The sequence below is a fragment of the Vollenhovia emeryi genome, unplaced genomic scaffold (genome assembly GCF_000949405.1).
Source record: "Vollenhovia emeryi isolate VEMERY1.0 unplaced genomic scaffold, V.emery_V1.0 DF939131.1, whole genome shotgun sequence".
Taxonomy (NCBI): Eukaryota; Metazoa; Arthropoda; class Insecta; order Hymenoptera; family Formicidae; genus Vollenhovia; species Vollenhovia emeryi.
The window spans coordinates 419,545-437,457 of NW_011967235.1; the positions used below are offsets into that span (position 1 = coordinate 419,545).

At 43.5% G+C, this 17,913-nt stretch overlaps 1 protein-coding gene across 1 annotated transcript; it reads right to left on the minus strand.

Moving 5' to 3' along the window:
* Positions 1–6,028: 6,028 nt before the first annotated feature.
* Positions 6,029–11,169, minus strand: LOC105568216. Its single transcript, XM_012023688.1, has 5 exons — positions 9,498–11,169; positions 8,865–9,435; positions 7,783–7,832; positions 7,062–7,290; positions 6,029–6,948 (listed from the first exon to the last, which is right to left on the minus strand). The coding sequence occupies exons 1-5, from the start codon at positions 10,772–10,774 to the stop codon at positions 6,529–6,531; spliced, it is 2,547 nt and encodes an 848-aa protein (XP_011879078.1). The 5' UTR covers positions 10,775–11,169; the 3' UTR covers positions 6,029–6,528.
* Positions 11,170–17,913: the final 6,744 nt, after the last annotated feature.

Consider the following 17,913-nt stretch of genomic DNA (forward strand, 5'->3'; position numbering starts at 1 on the left):
AGTTTAGAAATATACATTTATATACAGCAACTATGGAGGTAAAATCTCAAATCTTAGTAATTAGAATTTAAGTAGCAACGATTTTTGTTTCGAAACATTTTCTGTCGATTGGAACTTAAAATTTTATTTATATTAATACTGGCAATCTGATGAAATATACTAGTTTACAATTTCTTATTATCAATTAGAAAATATGATGACGCACTGATCTGCATTTTTATTGGATGTTTAATGTTGTTAAAAGTATTCATTTCTTTAATAGCATAAATTATTGTTTTGTACCGCCGTAAGTGCGTATATCATGTCCGAGCTTTTCAAGCGTGCGAGGCTAATAATGTCTCGAATACATCTTCCAGGAAAGGTAAATATCGCCTTGCGTTTCGCCTCTGGCGTGCCTGCGAGCGAGAGGCGGCGTAATTTTGGTAATTGCCACGGTTCATTACGCGCGCATACAAAGGGGCCGACGCGCGCGGACGCAACGATCGTGTGCTCTGTACACAATTTTTCTTCGGTATTGGTTCACTTGGCTCCTCATGCTGGGTGTGGCGTTCCAAGAGTGCATCTGCAGCACGCGAATGCGTCCCTCGAGGGCTCATTAAAGCGCCGCGCTGTCCGATGCCGCGGCGGCGCGAAAGTGCACCTTGTGCATACGCACTTTTTTACTTTGTAATTTTGATCATTATCTGTGGCAGCTTGGATATTGCGCTCGCCCCGGGATATTATTTATTTCTTTATCAGCGAATCATTACGCGAAATTACCCTAGATAACAATGAGAGCTCGGTTTTTCATTTATATCATGAGCATGTATGCGTGCGTAAATACACGAATACCTGTATATATTTCATTTAAAAAATAAATACAGTAAACCCTCGATTATAATGAGCTAGGGAGAAAGGATGCCCGTTAACGCTGAAAGTCTGTCAAATCGAATGTAATGTGGACAGGTCATTTTTTACTACTTTTAATTATTTTTAATGCAATATACAGTGCGTAATATAAAATTATTAAATTATATAATAAAGAATATCTTACTCACCTTTTTGACAAGGTTGAAAACTGTTTGGTTAATTTCTGTGTCACGTTTAAGTTCACGCGTCTAAATTCCTCTATCAGTTTTAAGATTTTTAAATCTTTTTTAATTTTTATTTCTTGCAAATTATCATTAATTGTTGTACTATATTATTATATGCCCAATCAGTTAAATCGAAGATTTACCGTATGTATACATTTATTCATTACATATACGCGCATATGTGTACATTGAGAAAAATATCCAATTGGATATAATCCAATTACATAATAACAAACGAATATACCCGATTAAATTGTATGCCCGATGAAAAATACGGTCGGTTTTCCGATCAAATTTCATCGGATAAATTCCATCGGATATACGTATAATTTAATCGGAGAAGTTAATCGGAACAATTAATCATCGGAAGCACTATTTAATTGCTTTATCCGGTGAAAAATTTTCTCAGTGTATATACATTTATTTACGCTTCGACAATTTTCTTTGAAGTCAAAGTTCAGACCTCTCTTTCCTTCGCCTTTCCTTTCCGAGATTTAGTCACAGACTAAAGGCGAGAGAATTTCATTTGCGTCGTTCCGATCCATTGCATATTCGAGCGATGTAAGATTTTCGTGGAACGAGCCAATCGTGTATCCGCGTTCCGTGCAGGTGCACGATGGAAGAGGGAAAAAAAAGAGAGGATCGATACCAGCGTCTCGTCTCGTGCAAAATCCGTAAGGGGTTTTTCGCGGGGGATCGCGGACCCTCCCTCCCTCCCCTTTTTTTTCGAAGCGACCTCCCTTTGATGTCGCCGGACGGAGTCGAAGATTTTGAAATTCCGGCCGGGGTACCGGAAAGAGCGAGAATTTCACTTACGTCGTCGATCTTCGCTTATCCGGGGGCCGTGTAAAATTTTCGGGGAAATACACGGCGCACATGCAGGCGTTGCCAGCCGCATATTCGAGAAGCCCAGGTGCACCATCGCCATCGGGGGACGCGATCGGCGCGGCGGTGTGCGCGCGCGAGGGAACCCAGGCATTACCTTCCTACCCGACCCTCACGTGCCGTCCCTTTTTCTTCGTTCCGCCGCGGCATATCGGGCACGATTTTTCAAAGCGACTCACGTCCTCTCAATGTGTGATATGCCTCTCAAGCGACACGAAGCCGAGGGAGGCACGCGGCTACGCGCTGCGTGTGCGTATACCTACGCTCAGCCGGTGCCATATATTAATGCATACACGCGGTGTCCCACCAAAGAGAATGAGAAAGGGAGATTCGCAAAGTCACTTTTTACCCGCGGATTTTCTAAGCAAAAATATGGAGAAGCCGACCTTTCTTTGGCAAAGACGACAAGAGCCTGAAACGCTACGCGATTGAAGCTGCAAGGGGGTTTTTTTTTCGGGGACCGAGCTTTGAAGCGCAAGCACGGTGAAGTCGTATCCTTCGTTCAGTCCTGCTTATATTTTAAAGATTGCACGGACAGTTTTGATATTGAAATTTTACAGCAAGTAGAGACAGGAGATCCTTTAGGATTTAAGAGAATTGTAATCGTACGAAACGACGGGGCGGTGAGTCTTCGAAATAATCCCTGAGCAAACATTATTCGTTGTTATTTGTATTATCGCTTAAAGCGCGTAATTCAAGCGATATTACAATTCTTTCGAGTCATAGCGAGTGCATATAAGCTAAAAGCTTTCCTCGGTACGTTCTTTTGTCAGGATCATTGTCGTTCAACAGAAAGCAGACGTGCTGCTTTCTGCAGATAATGCTGATGCCTGCAGATAATCCTCCTCTTCTCCCCCTGGCTCCTGTCATTCGAAAAGCATGAAAGCGTATTCTTGCTCCCTTAGAAGATTTACTTGTCTCGAGTACCTTCGTGTCGTTACACGCTAGATCGTGTCATATTTATGCTTTCCCGTGCTCCAGAATCATATTCATGCCGCTTCGGAATAAGTTCACCGACTGACAACGCGAGTGGGTCGAGAGTCCGCAGTTTCGGGAAGATTTGAGCCAACTCGGAGAGTCGCTCAGACATCTTACTTTCCATCATAGACTTAGGCTAGTTTTCACAGTCGGATCTTATATTCAAGACTGGCTCAAAATCGTCTTTAGATACTCCGTAGCCAATAAAATGTTCCGTACAGCATCTTTAGATAAATTCAAGACGGTCTTGAATATAAGATCCGACTATGGACAGTATTCATAGTCAGATCTTCTATTCAAGACCAACTTAAGATCATCTTTAGATACTCCGTAGCCAATAAAATGTTCCACACAACATCTATAAATAAATTCAAGGCGGTCTTATACTATATTATGTTATCTTCAGGGTTGGGAAAGTTACTTTGTAAAAGAATCTAGTTACATTTACAGTTTCTTCGCTGTAAATGTAACTAGTTACAGTTACAAGTTACCAATTCTGAAAAGTAACGCGTTACGTAAATGCAAGGCCTGATGCAATCTGTGAAGGTTTAAAAAATATATAAAATAACTATTAATGTAACTATTAAATTACTTACTAGTTATCGAAAAAATGTAACTGAGTTAAGTTACAGTTACAGATGGAGAGAAAGTAACGAAGTTACCCTAGCGGAAAAATTTCTATAAATAACTACAAAAAATTGACTTGTAATAGAAATTTGTAGAAATTTTTATATCTTCGTTGACATTTATTTTTTGTAAAAATATCTACAAAATAGTACCACAAATTACAATGTTCTCAAATCAAGAAATTATTGCGAGTAATATTTCATGAAAATGTACAATTTTGTAAAAATTAGTACAAAACTTTACTGGATTTAAAAATTTGTGAAACAACAAATCTTAAAGAATTAAAACATCTGCTTACTTGTAGAATATTACAAAAATTAACAAAAGTATTCCAATTCTAGCATTTTCATGTTGATTTTCACAACACTTTTTAAATTTACGTAAAATTTCATAGATTCTGGCAGTTATATTTAATTTTCTTGTAGAATTTTGTAGAATTATTTCCGGCAGGGTAGAGTTACCAAAAAAAAAAGTAATTGTAACTGTAACTTCGTTACTTCCCAACCCTGATTATCTTATACTATGTCTATGCTTGCCGTAATCCAAAAAGAACGTGCGGAAAAGTTCTCCGCCGCTGGTCGCACCGTTTCGTTACAGCATAATGACTTTAAACCTGTCTTACTCTTGGAATTAATCGCGTCGCGTGACTCGGTCTACTTGTACTCTCGGCGTTTCGCTCTAACGGGACACAAGATGTCACCCCTCGCGATAACGAATGGACGTTAACTCGTGTGATAACTCTACATAACAGCCGCTAAGTTGCCGCGAATTGCGTAAAAACGGTTTTAAATGTATAATAAATGCAAGCGACCGATTTCTTTCGCCGGGAAACACGCGGCGATACGAACGGCCTCGTCATGCCTCGCGTGATAATCGCGCGCGGGTCTTTTTTCTTCGGCACAGCCGCAATAACGGACGACAACGACGACGACGACGACGAGGACGACGTTGATAAACCCATTCTCGCGGCTGTATAGACGCGCGTTGCAACACCGAAGGAGACCGTACATACATCAAAGTCTTTGATTTTCCGCGGCTGCCGAATCGCTCCGCGAAATCTGAATTTTTATACGAAGGCAAAAGTGAAAGAGGGTAAAATCACCCTGTCAAAGGCAAGCATATTCGCTCTAGCGGGACCGGAGTGATTTATATTGAAATAACACCGTCAGGTAAACGAACAGATTGACGGATAAGCCGGCGCGCGGGTGTGCGCTCGTGCGTGTATTTTGGCATATGCGTGTGATATATATATATATATATGTATGTATATATAAACACATATATGTTTCATCGTCGAGATGTATGCGAAGACTATATCCCCGCGTAAGAGAGGCTTGGCAATGTTCGAGCTCGCTGAAATAACTCCAGGATTGCCTTGAGAGGATCATCCTTATTTGAAAGTTGGATGAAAATCTCATCGTCCTCGGGACGTACCTCGCCGGAAGATGACCCCGAGATCCGACAGTTCCTGGCACTGATAAGACGCAATCGAGCCCGGGCCGAAAACGGATTTAGAGTGGATTTAAAGTGACATATTTAGAGATACGGTTCAATTTATTCCGAAGACGTAGAGGCCTGGCGCAGCCTCTCCGGCGGTTTAGATACAATGTACCGCGCATGTATACAGGATAATCCCAAGCTTCGTCCTCGTAATCTTCGAACAAGCTTTTAAAGTAAAAGAGGTTTTACTTTAATCACAATATGGTATTCTTTCTTTCTCTACTTATATATTTGCACATTAGACGGCGTGTATACGATTTTCCGACAAAAATACATAAAAATATCGCTGGACTCGCCCCTCTCGTACCGTCGAACGGCTGCGCAACGACGAAACTAATTTTAGGACGCGCTTCTTCAGATGTCGAAACTCCTCTGGCTCTTGACTTGCGTATAATAGCATTCCTATTGCATGTAAATTTCCCTCTTGCGAGCGCGTGGGCGACGACGATGACGGCAGGGGCGGGTGTGCACACGGACATCGAATGCGACGAACTGGCACCGCTGGCAGATACAACCTGGCTGTTAGTTTAGCTCAGTTTAATTTAGTTTAGTTTAGTTTAGTTTAGTCAATAGTTGGGCCGTTATTGTACCCCGACGTGGCAGCGAGCGCCGGAGGACCACCCTCTTCATTTGCATACCGGGTGTGCCCGCGTAAATACTCGACTCGGGAAAAGTCCGCTCTCGGCACATCAAAGGGACACGGCGCGAATTAACCCGCGCGTCACCATCCCGCCCGCAAACAGAACCGGCGGAATATCGGCTTTGAACGCGTCGGCGTCATTGTCGCGCGTTAAACGCGCCTTGGCGCGCGGCGATAAAGCGCGCCTGTTGTCGGCCGTCGGAAAGTTTCGCGAATCTCTCGGCACGAAGGACAATTAACATTCCCCGATCAAATAGAGCGAATTTAATAGACGGTCGCCCCGCGGTAGACGGCACGTATACGCTCGCAAGTGTTAGACACATCGTGTTAAAACGTGTACCGCACTTTTATTGGCTTAATCGATAATATACAAGCAATTCACCTGTCGGTGTTTACAAAGAATCGCATATAAAATAGTTTATTCTGCGCACAATATACGTATATCCAATATAGTTTTATTTACCAATAAAATATATGCAAGGATCTTAAACACTGGGAGTCTTACGCGCGATTCAAGGAACAGAGTGATGCGAAGTGGCAAGTTGTTGCTTATCAGGAAAAAAAAGAAGTACAATTACAAATACTAAAACTGTGATACGCGATATAATAAACTAATGTACACTTTATGGTAGAAGAAAACTTGAGAGGAATCTGTCATCGATACCTAGCGGCGAAATTAATCATTAGTATAACAATATGTACAAATAATAATTTTCTATTTTATACATTAATAATTTCGTTCAAGCGGCATTAAAACTGGTATATACATGAAGGCTCGTGTTGCGACACTAAATTAACCCGCGACTCGGCAGGGGAGAAAAAGAATTAGGAATTGTGAAGTATTTTATTAAAAGCGTTGTACGACGTCTCTAGATCGAATATCAATTGTCTGACTTGAGTGTCCGATAATTCGTCCGAGGCGGACATATTGTCGAGGGTCTGCAGCCACTCTGAAACCTTCTCTTTACCGTCGAAGTCGCTGGGTAAAATACTGAGGCGGTTCATGGTGTCCATGAGGTCTCTCAGATCCGGGTGCAATTGATCCATGGCTTTGATCTCCAGCCGCAATTTATCCATGAGCGTGATGAACAGCGAGACAATGTCGGCGATGCATTTGGAGGTGTTGCCCTTGTCGTCCTTTATCGTGATCGGCCTGTCCTCCTTGATTCTCTCGAGGGCAGCGGGACAATCCAGGCGGAACGCTCTGGTGAAGGAGTCGATCGTCGGAAACTGATCGCTCTGTACCTACAGCCAGACGATGGAAATTATATTCTTCGTTAAACGTACTTGATAAATATATCAATCGTACACTGAGGTTTCTCTCGATCACGACTCGTTTCTTCACGCTGGACGCTCACCTGCTTAAACGCCGCTCTGTACTGCACCAACAGTTTGCTGCACGCCGCCGTGTATTCCTTTGGCGTAACGCAGTCCCTGATGTAGGCCTTTTCCAAGTGCTGCAACGTGTTCACCACGGCGTACAGGTCCGCCTGATTGTCGTGTTTCTCCCTCTCCCGGGCGTTTTTGTACAGCTTGACTTCCTCATACAGCTCGGGTCGATCCTGAGCGACCGACATCGTTCTACAACTGTAAAGCAATATCCCAATGATGCTGAAAAGCCCCTTCGAGGTTAGGTACGCGCGGCCACGCCTATCCGTTCGCAGAGATCTCGGTCGCTTCGCTGGAGCAGCAAGTGTCGCGATAATTCGCAAGGTTGATCGACTTCGATTTCTTCATTAACAAAGATTGCAGCAACTCGACGGGATATCGAACGTGCGGCTGCGATGCAATGGGAAACGGTTTCGAAGCGTGTAGCACTTACGTACCTTTATGCCGCGGATATCGCCGATTTCTATTTAGTTTTATCTATCCAATGACAATTAGAATCCTTAGATTGTACCGAGACGTCAAGAACAATGAGACCACAGCGGCCGACAGCCAGCTCTCGACTTTAACAGCTCTTATCGCTAATACAACAGTAACACAGCAGCGCTGGCCGCTGACGAATCATAGAATGCAAAGCCACCTGCTGCGAACATGTAAAAGCAGAATACGCGAGACGGCAGCGATCCACCTTACCTGCCGTAAATGCCTGCGCTCGTTTTCTCCCACTGGGAGCACAAACTGTACTAAAAATTTATAATTTACGTAACGTAAACTATAGAGTTTTAGTATAGTTTATGCTTCCAGTGGGAGAAAACGGACGCAAGCATTGTAAAAATATAAAGCGCAACGCATGACGTATACATATCTTTGATTCAAAAGTGATTGGGTGTGTAACACAATCCCACCTTGCGAATATACTGCTATCTTTCGCGGCCGATACAAATATCTGAAGACGAAGAGCTATTAATTAGAAAATATATTTAATTTATGAAATTATAACAGCGATGTTGCAAACATTAAACAATCTTTTGTCGATCTAACACATTGTAAATATATAAAGCGCGACGCATGACGTATGTCTTCGATTTAAAAGTGATTGGGTGCGTAACACAATTGCACCTTGCGAATACACTGCTATTTTTCGCGGCTGATGGGTATATCTGAAGACGAAGAGCTCTTAATTAGAAAATATATTTAATTTATGAAATTATAACAGCGACGTTACAAACTTTAAATAATCTTTCATCGATCTAACACATTGTAAAAATATAACGCACGATGCATAACGTATATCTTTGATTCAAAAGTGATTGGATGCATACAGATTGCACAAGTTATACTTCGTATTATCTACAGCGATTCTATATAGGGTGAGTTATATTTCGTGAACCAGTCTTGTATTATGGATTACCGACCGAAACTGTAGACAACCCGGCAAAACATGGAAAAAATCTTGTTGTATATGTTTCAATCATGTAATATCTAATTATATATCTCAAGGTGCAATTAGATATTACCTAATTGAAATATTTATAACGAAATTTTTCCACTTTTTCCAGAGTTGGCTACAGTTTCGGTCTCTCATGGTAAAAGACTGGTTCACGAAATAAAACTCACCCTGCATAACAAGATTATCACAATCGTATACATACATTTGAAATTGCGGCCGGCAGCATCTGACGAAAGGAAACGCGGAAAATGCTCTTGTCGTAAGGTACAATATCAAAAAACTGTGCAACATATATCATCGTAAATAAAAAACGTTAAGTAAATTAGAAATTAAATATATGTTGCATCACATCGGGCTTATCACCGCTAGGCTTCCTCGCGCAGAACGGCAGTTCTCTCTGCTCTTCTATGCAGGGACAGTTGAACTCTCTGAGAACCCGCTTCTCGCGCTCACGCGATTTTTCCGCGCTTTCGCGATCAGGTGTTCTCAGTATGTGCTGATCATTACTTATACTTAAATACGTCACTTCCAAGGTAAGATCGTCCTTATCCAAGACGTTCCAAGGTGGATAAACGTTTATCACAACTTCCGACATCATTTTCAACGTACCAACTATATCACAGACTAGCATTATTGTTATCTTCAGACATGAGACTCCCCTCAGTCGTTCCCCTCGAGCGTTTTCCGCCTGCCCGTCGCTTTGCAGGAGATTGTAGCGGTCCTCGATCAGGACGCCTCTCAGAAACTGATTGCCGAATTGCCTCGTGGACTCGCGCACGAGTACGCTGACGTACCGCGCCGACGCTTCACGATCCTTGTTCATCCGATGACACCATATTCGAACGTCGGATACTTGCGCATTGACCAAAGATTGCAGCCTCGCAACCATGGTCCCTCTGCAAAGCAAAGATGTAGTGTTAGAAATTGCACTTGTGATATGTACACTGTTGATACCTACTTCTTCGGTTTGCGGCGTTTCTTTCCGGAGTCCAAGAGGCGCGCGTACGTACTCCTATCCGGGGACTTTCTCGACGGTGTTGTTATCGTGCTAACAATTTGGCTCGTCTTCTCGATGGTTTTACTCAGAGACGGCACCTCGGAGATCCTCGCGGACGGATGTGTACTCTGATTCTGCATCATTTCTGCTTCCGAACAATAAGTTTCATTCAGGTCGTCGGTAATTAATGGCAAGGACGCGAACGGTTGTCCGGAAGAGACTGAGTTTTGATCCGCCACCGAGAGCTGAGATGTTTTCCTAGTTTCCTGGGTATCGGCGTCCTCTATGAACTCGCTTAAATTATTGCTATTGCTAGATGCAAGCGTCAGTTCATCATTTTCCTCGTCTCGGCTGTCGTTGCTCGTGTCTGTCTCTATCTTGGAATCATTCTTATCAGTGCTGTCGCTCGAGCTATCGGAGAAGCTCAGCTTCTCTTGCGTCGGCGACGAAAACGTCTCTATACATCCCCAATATTTCTCTGAACTTACTTCGGTTGAGAAGATCAACGCTTTGGCTCTGATATCCAAATCTTCCTCCTGCTCCGCAGGCGTCTTTCCCAGAGTATTGCAATCAGGCTCCGTCGTTGGTTTTACATTTGTACCTGTGGTTTCGTAGTTCAGCGACTTTGAGCACCTCGGCAAGATCTCCGGTTTGTACTGCGATATTCTTCTCTTTTCCTTAAAAATGCAACGCGACGTGGCATTGAGAACAGGAGATGCCTCGTTAGCAGCCACGTCGTCCGTACCGGGTGAAGTGAGCGGCATATCTCTCGTGCTTTCTCCTCTATATCCACAACGTGGCTCGGTCCACGTGGCAAGGTTTGCAGGATATCCCGCGTCCTCCTGGTGATTCGCAGCGACCAGCTTTCTCGCCTTAACGTTTCCATCTGTATAAATCTTCCTCTTGGTGTTGTCGACCAGTTTCCTAAAGCTGCCGAGTATCGGCGATCTCTGATAGGTCGTCGACGTCCTTAGAACAGGGGACGAGGGGCAGGGGTTGCGTTCGTCGTCCTCCGTCTGCGTCTCGAGCCACTTGCGTACATAGTCTGCCTTCTCGGTGCGCGGTATGCGAGTGACGTTCTCGTCGAACACAAGGACGCGACTCGACGCGGCGGCCCGCTTGTCGACGCCGCACTCGAGAATCGCTTGGCCGAAATTCAAGGATCTTACGTGCCTCGGCTTGACACCGCGCGACGACGCACCCCCGCGACTGCTGCTCGCTCCGTCGTGGTCCGACATCGCGGGTAAATCCGATTATTTTTGTACGCTCCCGCTGGCGCGGAATCGCACACGTCGCGCACGTTGGCAGCTTCCGCTTCTTCATAAAACGGCATCTGCCTTCACACGAAGAGCAATACGGCCGGTCTCAATCGTAAGACCCGGCCTGCAATGAGTTGTTAGTCGCTAGAAGTCGGAACTACATCCTATTTTTCCGGATGAAACACACGTAGTTGGGAATCACTCGAAGAATGGGATACTAACTTGTAAGTCGGGAAAGTGTACGTGTGTGTGTGTGTGTATGTGTCCGCAGTGGTGAACTCGGGTCTGCGGGCTCGTTGCCTCCCAAGAAATTGCACGGACCAATCCTTCCTGCGGTAGCACGTCGCCAGCGTTGGAGCTAACGCGCTCGCTGGGCGCCGCCATGTCACCTCGTTGCCGTAGCGACCAGTCCGCGCCTAGAGGCCGTTGCGCCCCGCTCGAATACCGGCGCGACGGTGAAATAAGCGAGAGTCGATCAATCCCGATCGATTGTTTTCCACGACTCGAGAGAATTGTTGGGCTGCGCGCGTTCGATTCTACCGTCGCTGACTTAAATTTCTAAACTCTTGAAAACTGAGTCTAAAAAGATGTTCATTTTATTTAATTTTTTGTATGGCTTGCGCTTAAAATCGCAAAACTATGCGCGCTTTTCAACGGCGCCTTGTCGCACGGAAGAAATCGCGGAAGAGGATCCACAATTTTCGAAACAAACTTTGAAAAGAACTTTGTACAATTGCATCAATGAAAGTAGATTGTAAACATTTATTTAAGATCGACATTAGGTCGATAGGTGCACTGAAAAAAAGTTGGCTACCGTAGCTAATCATAATTTGCTAAAAATATTTTGCTGCCGTAACTATAAATTTCTAAAGCACAACGAATGGTTTGCTGTCGCACCTAATATATAATAATAGGCACAATAGCAAAATATTAGCTGTTTGCGTACTTTACAACTGAAATTTAGTTACCACGTGCAGTTTTTAGCTACATTTTTTTCCGTGTGTAATTGATACAATTTTTATAATAGTTAACATAAATGATTTTTATCCGCACACAAAGATAGAAAATATCTATTTACGTACAGCTAATTTTTGTATATGCTTTACAGTTCTTATCTTCTAATGGCGCAAACCTTGATCGAAAACGAGACCCAGTACGAATGAAAGATAAAGAGGGTATCGATCTAATTAGCGAATAAAAAGAGACTATCTCAAAGTGCGTCCAGTGCTTTACCTATCATTGAATACGACAAATCCAGCGGTCTTCAGAAGAATTGCAATATTAAAGAGGAAATCAATTTGGCCTTTAAATCGGATAATACGAGTTAATCAAGAGACGTATGCGTATCGCATTTATTAACGCGTTGAAACACACATCCTACCGTACGTACGATAGTTTTATATTCCGTTCTCCACGCCTTCCCACTTCGACGGCGTGCTTAAATGTACAAATGCGAGATTTAGTGTGATAATATCCTGTGCTCCGCGAACCTGCCTCAATAGCATCCGTTAGAGCCCTGATTTGAGCATGCGGATGTGACACTTGGACGACTATCTTACCCCGATGCCAAGTGCTCTTATTCAAATGGAACGACTAGGTGTTCCTTCCGATCCCGTTCCGACCGTGATTGAACCCTCGCGCTCTCGTAGCATTATCATGCTAAGCGTTTTCGGCCAGAACGTACCTAAGAGTCAATCGAAGCTTTCCACCACATAAGTAACGGATGCCAGGGGAAAGAAAACAACCAGTTTATTTATTCCGAAGAAGGCACAATTTATTTGTGGCTCATTTTACAATAATATTAACTTACTCGTGTAATAAATCGTTCCATTGACGCCTTTAGTAGTCTCTTCTTAACTTCTCTCTTGTTTTAAAAGTAAGGTTTGATAACAGCGCTTTTGTAACACCATAGCTTCCAGTGGACTCCGTCGTTTTTGCGGGACTAAATGACCGGGAACTCATTGTCAGTAAAATGGATAGAGAAATAAAGAGATAGATATAGATAGATAAATAGAAAGACACAGAGAGAGAGAGAGAGAGATAGAGAGATGGCGAGAAAGGGTTTAGACCGGTGTGGAAATCTAAATCGGCGAGAGAGCACCGCGCTATGTTGGCCGCGCGGGCACAATTACCGGGCGGCGAGTGTCGAGGAACCCCATTTTATATATTAATAGTCGAGATAGAGCCGCCTGTGTGTCACGTTACCGAGAGGGCCACCTCGGTTAGGACGGCGGGAGCCAGGGGGAGGCGGTCTCGGAGGATCGTTGTTGGGAAGTGGAAGAGATCGGGAAGGGAGGATCGGTCTCGCGCGCGAGAGCGAGAGGGCTCGAGAGGCTCGTACGATCGATCGAGGGAGATCGAACGTTCGGATTCGCGGGACGGCAGAGGGGGGACCTCGAGGGGAGCCTCGAAATGATAGATACGAGGACGGGTATAACGCACCGGACCCCTTGCATCTACATGGTAGCCTCAGTTCCAGTTCGCGATGGAGGCTACTTGCTCCTTCTGGCACTAGGTAGTTGTGCGCTCCTTACCAGGGTGTGAGACCGGCAGAGCGCGATCGAGAAGAGAGAACAGGGTGAGAAGAAAAGAGGGACAAGTCGAAGGGGAGAAGAGTGAGCGAGATAGAGGAGGGAACGTTAGCTGACGAGGAAGAAAAGAGAGAAAGAAGGAACTGTGGCAGTGTTGAGGAAGAGAACGGAGAGCAAAGCGGGTAAGAAAAGAAGAAGCTATCAAAGTCAGCGGATAGAGAGGGGTAAAATAGTCGACGCGGTGTGCTGCGAGACCCGACGAGGAAGCGTCGGTGAGTCCTCGTTCCGTTCCATATATTTCGGGGTACGTCGAACCCCCTCGAGCCTCACCCTCGGCGTCCCGGTCGGCGGTGCGCGCGAGGGACGTCGACTCGCGGTGGCGGTCCAAGACGAGCGTCGTGAGGCCGCGCTATTTCGTAGCGCGAACCGCGTATGCGTAATGCACACGCATACACGTCGTCGTGGCGGAACGGAGGTGACCGGATGCCGGGCGGTGCAGTGATTCGATTGATTCGCTGAAGAGTGTTCGTGGCTTCCACCGAACTTCCGAGTGCCGCGTTAACTGAGCGTATTATACGTGTGGGTGCGTGTGTGCGTGCGTGTGTGCGTGCCTCTCGCTACGTGAACGTATTATACGTACGTACGTGCGTGCTTGCGTGCTTGCGAAGCGAGGAGCGCTGATCGGGGGCTTATACAGTGACGCCTTGGGCGCTCTTGTGTACGTGCGGGGTTCGCGAAGGAAGGCAAAGGCGGCGGAGTCCCTCGGCTGGTCACCGAGGTGGTCCACCCAAGTGAGAAGCATCGTCATCAGCCCCCGTCTACGGCGCTGCCGCATTTCAATCGGCGCGGCGCAGAGGAAGCGGCGGCCGGACGCGCGCCTCATCGCGCTTTCTTCGATTCTTCGCGGTAGAAATCCTCCGCCGGACGTGAGATCGGCATCGGTAAGATCGAACAGGGGATCGGTCGTTGATGAGGCCGAATCACCAGGAAGGGTGTCTCTTTGCGAAATCTAATCAAACAAAAATTTCAAGTCAAAACGCTTATTTTTACGCGGCTTATCACGAGACAGCTGTAGTTCCAATTAGAAGAAGATAAAGAGAGAAATTGCCGTGCTATGAGATTGCGTTTACTTTAGAATTTGGGCTTCAATAAAATAATCTAATACGATTCGCTGACCAATGCCAAAAGTGTTGGTACATTGATTTATTAAATCATCTTCCAAATATAAGAAACGAATGGTGCAAAATGAGATAATATGTAAGAATATTTCATGCATGAATTGCAGTTAGCGTAAATCCAATAAATCCTACGAAATTGTTACGGGTTTTGTAAAAAAGAAAACAATATATACTTCCTGTCTTCGTCATAGAGAGTCAGAGAAAATTTCCTAGAGTTTTTTCCAGTGCAATCCGGCATCAGCGTTTTGTGACATGTCTAATTAATCGTCTTCGCTCCGCATTTTGTGACATGTTCGATTAGTTGACCGCGTCAGAGAGTCCACGTCACAATGAGGTACGTCACCCGCCATCATTTCTCTTATCAGGCGCAGCTATTATACTATCGTTTGAATAGAGATGACTACATCCTTAATTTTGCCAGGTGCAAAAGTATGTACGGGCGTCTCTTTGATTCTTTTTAAGTCGATGCTTAATTGTCGGGACATCGCAGCGATGTCATTGACATTGGGACGTCATAGCAAATTTATTTGTTCATTTGGATTTCGCAGCGATAACATTGAAAGTTCATCAATTTATTAACATTTCCATAATATTCGGAAAAATATGTGAGAGTAAATTTGCCAGGTTTATCTTACAACGTTGCAAAGTATTGGTAAATGCCTAAATTTATTATGTAGTCCGCTTCTTCACATTGTCGCGATAAAATGTAAAGTTTGACAAATAGAATAACATAGTTAATCGTGTTTCTTTATACATCTTATGACTAAAACATAACGCAAGACGCATTATTTACATATGCATTAGATCGATGCGAAAGTTCAGTAGCTTCTATCGCACGGAGGAAAGCATTTAGTGAAAGTTCCACGAAGTAAATAATGTCTTTTTATCTACCTTCAGATAAAAGTTTAATCTTTAATAACTATCGTTATTGATTATTGATTTTATCGGATTTTACAACGAGTAACAATATTAAAAATTTAATAATAACGTCTTTGTGAAAACAAGCTATTTTTAAATCTAATTGAATCACGTGACAATTATCTTCTCGAGATATTTCTCGAGAGCAAATTTGGAAAAATCGTAATTTAGGCTCAGACGTTCAGTAGGAAAGAATTTAATTTTTACCGTAGAAAAAGATCGAAGAGAAAAAAAAGCAAACGTGTAAAATTGCAAAAAGGTATGAAACTGTCCTATATTGGGAACGGCACGAATCTAAGAAGAGTCGCGTAGGCGCGTGGATTCGCGTGCATCGCGGACGCGCAGATGATAGAAGTAGCGGGGGGGACGAGCGCCCAGTGAAGAAAGAGAGGGATGGGCAGAATGCGAAGGCGTGCGAAGCGGAATGACATTGTTTGCACCCGTGACGTCACTCGTAATTGTAACGAACAATGAGAGAGGCACGACTGTGCGCTCGCGAGCCGCATGTGCCCCGGGGTCTAGGGTTACCTGACGTCAGTGGCAGGCTGGCAGGCTGAATAGTACGAAAAAAAAAGCACCGTGGCTCTGATCTCGCAATCGCAGGTTGAAGGAACCGCTCGCCAATTAGGTTTCTGGTAGGCCGTGACAGCGTAACAATAAATACGTGCATCCTTATTGATTCATTTGATCATTCATTTATTCTTTCCTTCGTTTAAAAAAGAAGCGTGTTTTTTCACAAGAAATATTTATAAATTTTAATTTTTATCACTGATTATTCTATTGAACCGTGAATTATTTTGTCGATTAAAATTATATTGTGATAAGAATCAAAATCTTGGACAAGAAGATGTATTATTGCATACCATTTCAGAGTCGCTCTAATAGGAGAGACTATAAATTAGTTTCGCTTGTTTCGGACTTTATTCAAGCTCTGAAAGATTTAATTTTGATTGAAGCGAAATTTGATTTATTAATAAAAACGTAAAAACGAGCAAAGCTGAATCCACTTTGCATTGTGATCGCAAAGATTAACACTGCTCACGTTAACGTTGATTCGCGATACGACAAATATTATGATAACGTATATGAGCTGATCGACTATTTTTAGTACATATCATTATCAAAACAGTGTAAGCCACATAAAATTTGACAAATACAGAGGCACCGTTTTGCACGCAAAAACGTATTATCGGTTTAATGACAGAACTGTTGGTTCTGCCGGGCGCAACAGTAGTTGTCAACATTTCATATCAACGAAACTTCCTCAAATTGCTTACGCATGATCACGCCACGATCTTAACAAAATCCTGATAGGTCGCTTCCAGACAGTAAATAAAATCTTGGCAACATTCTAAGTCTGCGCGAGTTCTTATCATCGTTTGACGAGAAAAGACGTCTTTGAGGAGAAGATAGGCGCTACAAGCTCGATTATCGACGATTTCGTGACGATATTAATTTATCGTCAAGCACGTGGGCATGCCACGGTCTTATCTAGTCATAACTTGCATGTGCGATCATTTCATTCATTTTGCTACGTTTCGCTGCCTTGAATACTCTCCGGTCTGCAAGTTAAAGAATCCTTGGGCAGAAAAAAAAACAACGGAAGACCCGCGCGCGGACGTGCATGCGGAAAATTATGTAATATATTACAGAATTATATCATTTTGCAAATATATAAAAAATCGTTGACACTTAGAGGTTTACGGCAGAAACATTTTATATCCTACACGATATAGGAAATATGTATATAGCGGATAGTACGCATGTTACAATTAGCCATTGAAAAGTAATAGAGTAATAGACGCTGCGATAGTTTACGTGATATAACGCACAGTGCTAAATCGTGACGTATATACAGACAACTTCTCTATTAGCGGTTTATAGCTGGGCATATCGTGTTAACCAATGTAGAAAATTGCTAGACGACGCTTGGCCGGCAAATTCTAATTAAAGAAATTTATTGCGAAAAATATTACCTCAGCCAGGATTTGAACCTGGACCGCCCTACACTCTAGACGGGCGTCTCATTCGACCACTAATGTGGCAATATTTATTGCAATAAAACAGTACTACTGATGACATCCTCGCGTTTATTTTTCTGCTAGAACTGCGCGCCGATTCGGGTTGTCGGCCGTGCACACAATTACACTGAGAAAAATGTCCGATTAAATATAATCGGATAATCCAATTACATAATAACAAACGGATATATCCAATTAAATTGTATAATATATCCGATGAAAAATATGATCGGTTTTTCAATCAAATTTCATTGGTAACCGCATTTTGTTGGATAAATTTCATCGGATGTATCCATAATTTAATCGGAAAACGTAATCGGAAAAATTAACCATCGAAAACACTATTTAATAGGTTTATGCAATGAAACATTTTCTCGGTGTACCTGGACACTAGACACCATTATTCGGTCAGTGTATAAATAACGTAAAGAATTATTTGACGCCAGTACATGATTAACCAACGTAGAAAC

Bases quoted from the DNA above. Each gene is read 5' to 3' on its own strand.
- LOC105568216 (XM_012023688.1), bottom strand. From the start codon at position 10,774: ATGTCGGACCACGACGGAGCGAGCAGCAGTCGCGGGGGTGCGTCGTCG. The intron at 9,436-9,497 runs GTAGGTATCAAC...TTTGCTTTGCAG, and splicing joins AAACGCCGCAAACCGAAGAA to AGGGACCATGGTTGCGAGGC. The intron at 7,833-8,864 runs TAATTTACTTAA...ATAAATTTTTAG, and splicing joins TGCAACATATATTTAATTTC to TACAGTTTGTGCTCCCAGTG.